Raw genomic sequence first — 12,071 nt, 5'->3', positions numbered from 1 at the left:
AACAAGGATAGATACCGAGCCCCACATGGCCTACAAATAGCCAATAAGTATCAAGGAAGGATATTAGCCTACAGTAGCCTACTCAATTTGAAATAGAAAAGATAGACAGCAAAAAAATTAGTTTTTAATTTAGCCTATTAGGTGTATCAGTAAGAGTCGAACAAGTTTTAAAAGTCTTCTACCCAATTATCTAAAAGCTTTCTGGAGAGAGTAGGCTATAGGCTATAACCTATTCACTTCTATGTTTAATGTATGTATGTTTAGAGTTCCTCTATGTTTAGAGTATGATGTTCAATGCTCTGATATGGGAAGGCGTTATTTATTACGTTTGGTCGATGAAACCATTTTGTGCATAACTTACATGTGTGCATATAATTTCACAGGAATCTAGCCTACTGGCGGCTGAAGTTTGGTGCCAATAAAACGAACCCAAAAGGTCATCTGCGTATCGAAAAATGGGGACGCGAGTAATGCACCAGAGGACGTCGGTGCGTCACGCACTATAAGGACACACGCTTGATTACACGAAAGCAAAAATAACTTTTTGTAACCTGTAGCTTATAATATATTTAAGCATCTATCTACCATTTTAGATTTTAGTTAGTTTTAAGCATGAACTACGTTTGTTGGAAAATAGCCGTCTTGGAAAAGAGGTTTTAATGAAACATGTCACTTTTTCATGACACGGAAGACATCACGTCTCGTACGAAAGAAAATCCTCCACCAAAGTATGGAGTGAAGAGCTATTTGCATCATTTTTACGAAGACTGTTCCGGCATTGGTTTATGTGAAACTGAACAACAGGCGTATGAAACAACAAAGCTATGGAAAAGGTGCGAAACAAGGAGGGTTGTTTTTTTGCTGTGCGTAGAATTGTTTCTAGCTAGTCCAGTTAAACGTAAAGAAATTTGTTGACTAATCTAAGTGTTTGTTTATCAAGGAATCAAGGATCCACTTTCAGTTATCACTCACCAGTCAATCATTTTAGTCGGTTGGAAACTTGCTTTAAAACATTCGAAAAAAATTGTGATAGGCCAATTGAACTTTTTCCGAATTAAACTACTTGTTCTTTTGAAGAGTTAGACATGATCGACAATGCCCGATAGCCATGGCACTTTGATTATTTTTATGTACGGTGCGGTAGGCCTGCCTAACAATTTTAATAATAACTGCCTGTTTGTTATTATATCTCACACAGAGGCAGCTGGATTGCATGTTTCACCATTATAACGCTTGGATTTTGCATTTTCACTGCTGGACTTGTTTTGCTGTTGTATGGAGGTCTTCAGTCGCCAGAAGCAGTGGTTAGTATGAATAATTTAACAGCTGTGCACAGACTCTTGTTTGTCGCTTTCATTATACGACGTCACACACATATTACGTCAATCACATTGTTGTTAATTAATTTTACTAGAGATTTCCTAATTTTCAAAGGTTATCAAAAAGTGTGAGCCTACCAAAAATTTTTATTAAAAAAAAGTTTAACCGCTTTCTTCACCGGGTCTGCTACTATTCGGTGAGTTCCTAACCTCTAACCCCTAACCTTAACCCCAAACCCTAAAACGGCAATGATAATTAGGCTACGGTACCAAATAATTAAAAAAAAAAATTGAAAAATCCCCCGTTAAGGGATCGGACTCACCGAATCGGACTCACCGAATCGGACTCACCGAAACGGGCCATTCCGTTCTTCACCAGGTGAAAAGCCTTAGCCTACTCTAGCAAACAGAGTCAGGAAAGGTAAAGCCCTAAAAGATTTGATTGACTGTAGTCTTTGGATTTTATCCACGCACTGAGAAAGCCTCTTTGGAAGCTTAAAACCTTGGCAGTTCGCATACTTATAAAGGCATTAAACCACTAGTGCCGATCCAGTCACCAAGATAAAGATTACAGGGCGAAGTTTCGCTTGTTGAAGGGGGATTGTCTATGAATTATTTTATCTATTTTTTCTCAATTTGTCCACTTTTCTCCGATTTTCATGCTAGTTACTGTTGCATCAACGTCCAGTGACGCTTGATCTTGTCGTTCAAGGGCGAGCTATAGAACAAACTCGACAACAACACTCAATAGATTGGACAAGCAAGGCCTCTTTTAACAGATTTCCACTGAAGGAGCAATATTATCAGTGATTGTTGTAGGTGCTGGGGTTTCGCCCCCAGACCTCCCAACGTGTTTCTCACTTTTCTGATGTATAATTCACATGGCAAATTCTCAAACCGTGTAGGCTATTTTCATTTTTTTTATGCTAATTTGAATTCTGCGATGAAAACGATATTTAAGTTTTTTTTGCAAGCCCATGAAATACCTTATCAGTGTATAGGCTATTGATGTGCTGGTGTGTTATCCAGCTAAAAAAATTTTTTAAGGGGCAAGCAAATAAGCAATATTGCACATGTCTGTAAACCCGGCAACGAGTTGAAGTAGGTGGAATACCCAGAGGGGAGCTTAGGAGGCCTTCCAGTACTTTCAGCCTAAAGCAACAATAAAACTATGTCAAATGATGCTAACAGAGTGTGAACTGTTTATTTAAAATATTTCCGGGGGCTGTTGCCAATACACCATCAGTTTCTTCAGTAATGCTGTAAAATTACTTTCTTACATTAGTCTACCAGATTCCTAAACAAAATTTCTTGTAGTGTTTACTTGGTCTACAATTTCATCTTGTTCTAAAATTATTTGATCCGCATTGCTCCAAAAGAGAATTCTGTACTTTTTCGACTTCGATCTTCACGAGAAGATGAAATTTAAACTTCTGAATCATCACGCTTTTTCTTTGGAGAATATGCGAGTCTAGAAGCAACTCAATCCAAGGATAAAGATTCAATCAATCAACATTTAAACGTGTCAAGCGTGTTTTACAGAAGACGGAGATCAGTGTATGCCTATTCAGCGTCGGGGGAGTTGTAACTGTGATTTCAATCACTTTTGCATGCATGGAACTTATGAACAGAAAACAAGAAAGGTTGGAGCAACTTCACTTTCAGGTGGGCAACTAAGTGTGGGATTATTGATAAAACTGTAAGTGGACGTAAAATATAAGACCTATAGGGCAGGGTCTTAATATCCAAGGGAAAACATTTGGCAACATAACATTGAATAGAATCCTATATTGAATATGTTTATATTTTGCGTCAATACTAAACTTGCTAAATAGAACCTATTTATTTTTGATTCTCCGCTGGCACAAGCTTCTATGTTGCACTATTGCGCAAGTAGGTCTACTATATAGAAATAGGCCTAGACTTGACTTTTTTAAGCCTCACCGTCATTTGGCATGCGTATTGTCGTTGCGTAAGCTACAACTTTATTGGTTTTAACAGTTGCGAATGTGATCGATTTATTTCGATTGTATGAGTACTGAGTAGGATGTCAATTTTTTGTTGACCTCTGTTTCGTTTCTTTTGTATCATTGTCCGCGATAACGATTAAATCTCATGTCTCTTATAGTCGATAAATATTTTAATCTTCTAAACCGGTGTTAAATTTGTCAAGATCGATACGTTCATAGAAAAGCATTTATATTGCATTGTCAGAACACAAACAGTGATTGTGCGTTCCACAACAATTGTATATGAGGGTTTCCCATTTTTTTTGGCTAAATGTGAAATGCAACTTCTTATTTTCAGCATTTAACTCATAGGCTATCATATTATTTCCTTTTGCGTCCATTATCGCCTACAAATCAATCTTTTGGTAAAGTTGTTTTGGTTGTCAAGCTAATGTAGGTCGAGTAATTTTGATGTTTGGTGACCAGCATTGTGAAGCAATGTAGAGCCTTGTAGTTTGTAATTTCGAAAAGGAACACCAATCTAAAACAACGGTAGCTGTTTTGTGACACAACAGTAAAAGCATGAATAATTTACTGCCCCGAGAATTATCTGAGCAACGATTTATGATGATATATTCCCAAGAGAAAAATGGTTCAATTAGGTGAACTAATCGATATGAAAAATATATTTTAAAAAAATCGACAGACTTGTTTTCTTCAAGCGTTGCTTAGTCTATCACTATAGGCGTACAAATCCATCAACACAATATCCCGTTCGCGTAATTCGATAAAAGCTGTTGAAATAAATAATAACTTTATGTGTAGGTAGGCTAACACTAGGCAGGCTACAATAACCTTTTGAAATATACTGTAAAAGTGCAGAGGTGTTGGATTATTACAATAAATTGTAATTGAATGTAATTAATTACACATTTTCATATAATGGTGATTGAGACTTTTGTTCCTGTATAATTGTAATTATATTTGTAATTTAAAAAAATTGATTTAAATTACAATTACATTTGGTAACAACTCAACATAAGCTCTTAAACTTAAGCTCAATAAACTCACATACACATAAACTTAACACACATCATTCAAGACAGCAGCTTCAAGCCAAAGAAAATAACCGCGTATAAAACAACGACACGCTGACTTCAACACCATTCGACATAGCACATGACTAGGGAACTGTGTTCTGAAAGCTACTACAAATCGCTATTATCACAGCGAACTCGCAGCATCCGGCTAAAACAGGTCGTTAAAAGCTACACTGTAAAGTAAGCAACGCTCATGCTGCTAAAAGCGAAACTCAATCTATTTTCTATTGCATATCTTTTGTAATTTGCAAGCTTGATATCAATATTTTTATTGAGCCGCTGGTTGGGGTTTAAAAGGGACTTCTTACACTACAACCTAATCTTTATCAAATACAATTCTACTTGTCTTTGTTAAAACCAAACTGTAAAAAGTCGTTGATAAACATAAATGTTGAAACATTTAAATTTTGTAATTGAAAAGTGTAATTGATTATACTGTTGGAAATATTTGTAACTATAATTTGAAAATTTCAGAACAATGTAATTGTAATGCAATTATAATTTTTGGTGGTGTAATTATAATGTAATTGAATTGATAACTATGTAGGCTACATGATCCAACTATGGAGTTAATCAATGTTTGGACTATGCTTATATCCCAGACAGCAAATCAGGCGTTTTTACATTGATTCAACGTCTACAGACGTTGATTCTTTACGTCTATTCCTGGTTTCCTAAAGGCCTTAGCTACAATTGATATTTGAATTACAATATAAAAGCCAATAGCCTACGGGCACGGCTACAGATTAATTAGGAGGATCTCAATTCTCAACCTTACTTTTGTTGCCTATTTGGTGCAGGCTAACCTCGCCGATATCTAGCGAAGTTAGCCTTTACCATCTACCTACTGTATTTTTTGGTCAGAATGTGTTGACGTTCATCTTTCCTGTTTTAGCAAATTAGCCTAATGCTTTGATACATTTAATTATTCCGCTTGCGAATTCCAGAGTCAGGCTCACATGACAATATGTGGTACACAACACATAACATGTGACAATCCTAATCTTCGCCTACCGTGTAGATTTACTTCTATTTTTACAACAGAATTGTTCATTTTTGTGCCCAAAAACCTCTAGCCAACACCAATTCAGAAAATTTTCTATAGGTAGGCTACGGCCATTTACTGCCAGTAGGCCTAGGACAGAATTTTCAAGCCACTGGATCAATGCTTTATTATGAAAATGTGGGCCAAGGCCTAACTGTAGGGGAAGATGACTATAGTTGTGCAATTTTTAACATTTTAATCAACAACTGAATCATGAGTAAAGTTAGCAAACAAACTTTATGATGTGGTTATAGTACATGCATTTACCAACAAAAAGCACTACAAAAATAAAGTTTTGCAAATAAACTGATAGGTGCTTATGACATTTTAAAACGGTGACTAAAGTTGCACAACTATGGTCATATAGGTGTCCATAGTTGTGCATTCCGATTCCTTAATTGTGCAACTGCTTTGTGTAGGCTTATAACTTTAATATTGCAGTAGACGTTCAAATACAAAGCGGACAGGGTCATACGCATTCAGCAGATCTTCACTTGTTTTCCTCCATGCTGTATAGAAATGGCAGTAATGGCTTATTTTGCAATAGTTAGCAATGGGTCTACATACAAAAACGTCGCTGTATAGCAGATGTTTTGTTTGTTGATAGGTTACAAACATAAAAAGCAAGGAAAGAATAAACTCCAAGTCTACTTGACAAATCAGCAATTAGCCTACTATTCGCAGTATTGGCACACATACATCACACAGGATCATTTGTCATGAGCCCAAGTTTTGCAAGACCCTGCTGAGCTTGAAGCATTCTCAAAATTATAGACCAACTTTACATTTGATCCATGTCTCCAATCCCAAATACCCTTCAGAACACACCATGCACACAGGCCCGGATTTAGGGGGGCAGAGGGTGCAGGTGCTCCGCCCCCCGACGTGGAAAATGTGATTTTGTGTTTGTTTGTTTTTTTCTTTCAGCCTCTGAAGTTTGTGCAAAATGTTGTACAATGCTGGATTAATGCTACTGTAGACGTAGAGGTTTTTTTTTTGCACGAGGGCACCCCGATCCAGAAGTGCCCCGGGCCCTTCATCAGCTAAATCCGGCCCTGCATGCACACATTCTCGCCCTCCATGTCACTTCCGCAGGCATTGTCAGAAGAATAATCATTTAGAACCATTTGGCTTTCATCCTCTGAAGAGCTCAAAGAAGAAGCTTGAGGTGTTGATTTCTTATTTTTACGTCTTGATTTGCTACCTTTTTTACAGTTTGCTTGGACCTTCTTGTAACTCTTAATTTTCTTTTTGCCTTTCAACAATTTTTCCTTTAACAACTATTGGTTTTCAGGAGCACTAGTAAGAATAATCGATTTTCTTCTCTTCCTTTAATTGAACTGAAGTTTGCGATGAGAAGCTTTAGGAATTCGAAAGATATCTGATGGAAAAATATATGCATAGGGAGGATTTTCACTGCTTTGGGGAGCTACTGGTGTGCTGAGAATATCATTGTCTCAGGTGCTGAGAATTTTCAATATCAGTGCTTAGAATTTTCGTTCGGTGTCCATAGTTGTGCAGAATGCTCAACTAAGGAATCACGTGCTGCACAACTATGGAATCAAGACTCCGCCATCTTGAAAGGGATTTTCTGTCCACACTGCGAAACCTTTTTCCAGAAAAAATGCAGATAATGCAAGCTCTATGCACCTTTACTGATCACAAAAAGCTCACTTTCCTAGAGAATCAACATCTACTAAAAATGACAACTTATCTGATATCTCAAAAACCAGGAAAAAATGCAACAAACTAACATTTATAGCAACAACTTGCATAGAGAACGCACTAGAAATCTGTTACCTATGAAAGATGAGCTCATTCTTAGAGGCATCACAGGAGTGTGGTCATGTTTGATCAACCACGCATGAAATGGCGGAAATGGCACATGCACAACTATGGAACCTGCACAACTATGGTCACCTTCCCCTACGGTAGCTTAAGTTGCTGTTGCAGCAAATAGTTTGATCAATTAATGTTTGCCTAAACTTTTTGCACGGAATTTCGATTAGATAGGTTACAAATTAATGTACGCAACGTGAGCTGCAGTGCGACTTGACAGCACGATCTTGTCCGCTCCGTTCCCTCAATTGTTTAACGCCTGACTCTAGATCAAGCGGCGCTGCTGGTTTCGCTTTCCGGGTGTGCACTTAACTTTGACTACGGTATCGCATTTAAGGACTGCCCTCCATTCAACGCCACCTAGTGCTTTAAACAGTTTTTAAGGCACAACACTCAATAACTAATGAAAACTCTAGGCCTACTCTGTCAATCTCGGTAACCAACTTTACTGTACATCAGTAGTTCAACTGTTCAAAGCCTCTACAGCAAGTACCGGTAGGCTATGCAAAATTTCCTGGAATAACCTGAGGCTTTGTTAGTGCGCGGATGAACATTCAAAACTAACCGACGTTGTTCTGCAAAAAAACAAAATAACTTTGCAATGATATGTTTTTATCTTTTTAGGAACAGTGCAAGTTAGGAATGATTATACAAAGGCACCAGAATTTGGAGCATCAGTCTTCAATGTCACTCTCACCATCAACAACTCCTTCAAGTGATTTTCCCGTTAGCTTGTGTGAAATATCCGCTGTTCAACCTTTACTGGAAGATTCGCTTGGAACTCAAACCACTGCAGATCTTGATAGTTCCACTTTTGAACATTGATTGCTTACTTCCCCCATTGATCCTTTTCTGTCAAGAAGTCTTTTTTTAAATTTATTACAAAAAATATTTTTAATTTCAGTTTAGGCTGTCTGTTGAATTCAAAATCAGTTTAATAAATCACTGCCAAGCAATTATTCTTTGTGTTTAAACAGTAATTTATCTCCAGAATTGAGATAATTACTTTTAGTCATATCCAAGCCCTACACCTAGTAGGCTACTGATAGCCTGGTTAAAGATTTATTGGGCTATATAGGCTAAGTGGACGAAAGGCAAGGAAGACAATTTTCGTGTCTACCTTCATCATGAATTTAATTTGCTCAGAATTAAAGATATTATTAAATTAGAAACTGCAAACTTTATGTACAAATATGTGCATAACATGCTGCTACATGCACTTGTTTCACTTTTGCAAATGAAATCCACTATTATAGCATCTGACAAAACAAACAGAATGATGTATTTTTGTCATCTAGGCTACAATATTAACATTTGATAAAAAGATGCTACGTTTCAATGGAATCAAATACTGAAAGAAACATCTTACCATACTTCAAATGTTTTTCAAAAGAATGTACAATAAGACACCACACTTTTCTCTTTGCCCATATCGTAGAGTCTTATATTCTTTGCTGTCTTGTTAGTCATTATCTGTGTTAATTATTGATGTTGTTTGTTTAAACATGGGTGGCAGCTGACTTCGGTTCCTTGCTGCCACCCTCGTGCGAATTATTTATATTTCGTATAATCTTGGTTTTCAGCCTAAAATTAACTTCAGCCATGCCTTTAAATGTCCTGCCAAAGCTGCATGCTATAAGGGAACGTTCAAATATTACGTAACGCCTTCGAGGGGGGGGGGGTTATGCAAAGCGTCACATCGGGGGGGAGGGGGTTCAAGCAAAACGTTACGTAACGCTTTCGAGTACGGAATGGTAGTTGTTTGTGCTGAATTCGTAGTGAAAAAGCGTTGCATGGGGGAGGGGGGTTCAAAAATTCGGAAAAAAAGCGTTACGTAATATTTGAACGTTCCCTAACCGTGTAGGAGCAGCGGCGTGTCAGGGCTCTCGCCAATCGGCCATGCAGGCGACTAAGATGACAATAGACTACTTTTGTAAGGGGCTGCCTATAAATGACTCCTTCATATCCACACGGTCATTGAAAAATCAGCTATTATAAGCTACTCCCCCTGACGTCTTTTATGAGCTGGCCATTTTTGGTTTTATGATTTTGGCAAATCCTATCGAATGCTGTTCGAACCGCTTCTTTCAAGTATACATGCTGCAGTTGGGCCCGCCATTGGACAGCGGTGCATAAATACCCGCCAGTGATCTTAGCACGGTGAAAGCAGCGTAGGCTACTATTTAGCAGCATATCACAAAGGTTTTACTGACAGGTGCAATGGTGCATCCCCACTCAGCAGCAATGTGCAAGAAGTCGAACAAAATACACCCACAATCCAACTGCAAATGTTCCGTGATGAACAGAATCAGAAATCGTTCATTTGGTTTACGGCAACTTCAAACTGTTGAAAATGACCAGCACTAGCTCGGAAAGTGATGTTATTTTTGTGGCTGTGGTAAAAATCGATTCGGCACGGCTCCAGAACGCGATAATGTCTGGGTAAGACACTGGCGTGCCAGAATAAGAGCAGCAGCTGACTCAAGACTATATATCCCTGATGTGCTGCATGGGCGCCGATCCCTATAGGACAGTGGGGACATGTCCCCACCATCTTTTTACATGTCCTCACCATTTTTTTACATTATTTTTGGAACGTAAAAGGGAAAATATTAACCGAATGTCACAATTGTATCAGTCAGACATTTAAAATATATTGAAAGGAGGGGACAACATTTTTGTTTTATGCGAGGAAGCCCCAACCGTAGTAGAAATTTTTATTAGGTGGAGAAACCCTGGTGTAACTCGCAAATTGTAGGGGAGACCGGGGCTAGTTGTAACATTTTTTGAATTATTTATTATATGTCTGTAAAAACAAGTCTGAGCGAATTTTTTTGAGATTAGTTGTATAGGTAGACTATTTGCGCATATTATTCCACCTAAAGCCCTGTGATATGTATGAAAGATTTTGAGAAAATTGGCCTAGAAAAACTTTAATCGGGCGTTACAACTTGCCCCGGATCTGGGGCAAGTTGTAATACAGGCAGAGGCAAGTTGTAACAGAATATTTTTGCTGCGAATAAATAGCAAACACTTTACTGAACATTCACTTTTCCTCAAGAAAGGTTTATTCACTCTTCAAGGTCAGAAAATTTTCACCAGAAGGTACACACTGAAGCAAAACTGCACACAATATAATAGGCATTTCAAAAATTCACATTTTTCCTTTACTCCTCACAAAGGTGACAATAATACTTTGGCAATCCCTCGGTACATTGAGAATGCGACCAACCATGGCACTTTTCACACCTGACCCAGTTTTCTCCCGGTCTACTGTTCGAATATGCTCGAAAGACATAGGCCTACAGGTGTTCAATGTTTTTTCTTACAATCAGTAAGCTATCTTAGGTAGGCTAGTTAAGTTTACCTTTAACTTTCTTAACCAGTCTGTACAAAGTCACATGGCATATGTTGTAATCTTTGGCAATTTTTCGAATAGACTCATTTCCAGTGATGGCTTCCTTAGCAGCACGTTTTAATACAGCAGGTGGAATCTTCCCACGTTCACTTTTTCTTTTAAAAATTACGCATAATTGTAACAGTTACCAAGTAACCTAGCTCATTTACTGCCAAAGAACATAACACAGCTCTTGTTACATCTTGCCCCAATAGCAGTTAGCCATGGACTGTTCGATATTTCACCAATAAAATGCCACATATTTTTGGTCACCTTTAATTTTTTAAATACCTAAGTAAATGGTTATATCAAAAAAAAAGACCAGCCCTCTAGCTTACTTTTTCTTGTCGTAGTAACTACAAGTTCATTTTTCTAAAATTTTACTTTCAGTAGGCAAAAAATGCTTTTCGTTATAACTCAACTGTACGGAGAGATATTGAAACGAGGGTTTCTCTGTAACTTAGCTACAATACACTTGATAGAGGGCGCAATAGAAAAATACATTTTTCTGTTTAGTTGGGGAGAAAATGATAGTGTTACAACTTACCCCTGTTACTTTTAGCCCCGGTCTCCCCTATTTGTTTTGGTTACGTCAGGGCCACACAGTGCAGAGTTTTAGAATTGCTTGGAAAGAGTCGTACAAGCATGTGGTGCAATAAGTTTAGCTTGTGTTACTTTTGTATAAGAAAAAAGCTTTTTTTTTCAGTTATTATTACATTGAGGTTAAGAGCTGCTGAAACGTCTTTTCCCGATTTGGCAAAAAATTGTATATAGGAAAATCAGCAGTTGGAAGGCTGGCAGGCAGCTTTTTTTTAATTGAAAAAACTCTTACAATTTACCCAATTTTTAAAAGACTGGTCACGTTTCAAATCGTCTTCAGTATGGACATGGCCATGGTCAACCTCCTAAACTTCAAACACCATAGAGGCATAGACGATCGATCGGTCAGAGTATTTTGCAGTCATTGACAGCTCGCAGCAAAATCTTACTGACTATCTCAAGTCGACCGATCTTGAGCACTACGAAATTCTACAGAATCACTCTTTAGAGCAGGGGTGGGGAACCTTTTTAGTATTGCGGGCCACATAAAATGAGAAATAACACAGGCGGGCCACTAAAATTTCGAAATTTTATTTACAGATAAAAAATGCAGCGAAGTAGACAATGATTTATTTCACTTTCACAGCTAGTGGGATTTCTGAAAGTTTTTATTTTTGGTGAGTCGTGTGATGTCTGCTGACACGGAAGATGTTGCAACTCTTAACTACATCTCCACGTTTTTATCAGTCAGTCTGGAGCGAAGCCGACTTTTTGTTAGATTCAATTTGGAAAAAAAATGCTCGCAACGGTAGGTGCTTCCAAACAGAGACATATGTTTCAAAGCATGTTTCCGCATGACTGGAAAATCATCAGCATTTATGT

At 37.8% G+C, this 12,071-nt stretch overlaps 1 protein-coding gene across 1 annotated transcript; it reads left to right on the top strand.

Moving 5' to 3' along the window:
- Nucleotides 1–598: 598 nt before the first annotated feature.
- On the top strand, nucleotides 599–8,422 carry LOC145765692 (uncharacterized). The gene is made up of 4 exons (XM_082577514.1): nucleotides 599–833; nucleotides 1,199–1,304; nucleotides 2,862–2,984; nucleotides 7,877–8,422. Exons 1-4 carry the CDS (start codon nucleotides 667–669, stop codon nucleotides 8,075–8,077), a joined length of 597 nt encoding a protein of 198 aa, XP_082433640.1. The 5' UTR covers nucleotides 599–666; the 3' UTR covers nucleotides 8,078–8,422.
- Nucleotides 8,423–12,071: the final 3,649 nt, after the last annotated feature.

The sequence above is a fragment of the Aplidium turbinatum genome, chromosome 2 (genome assembly GCF_918807975.1).
Source record: "Aplidium turbinatum chromosome 2, kaAplTurb1.1, whole genome shotgun sequence".
Taxonomy (NCBI): domain Eukaryota; kingdom Metazoa; phylum Chordata; class Ascidiacea; order Aplousobranchia; family Polyclinidae; genus Aplidium; species Aplidium turbinatum.
Note: the sequence above shows the minus strand (reverse complement) of the source record. Positions and strands in the feature narration are given on the sequence as shown.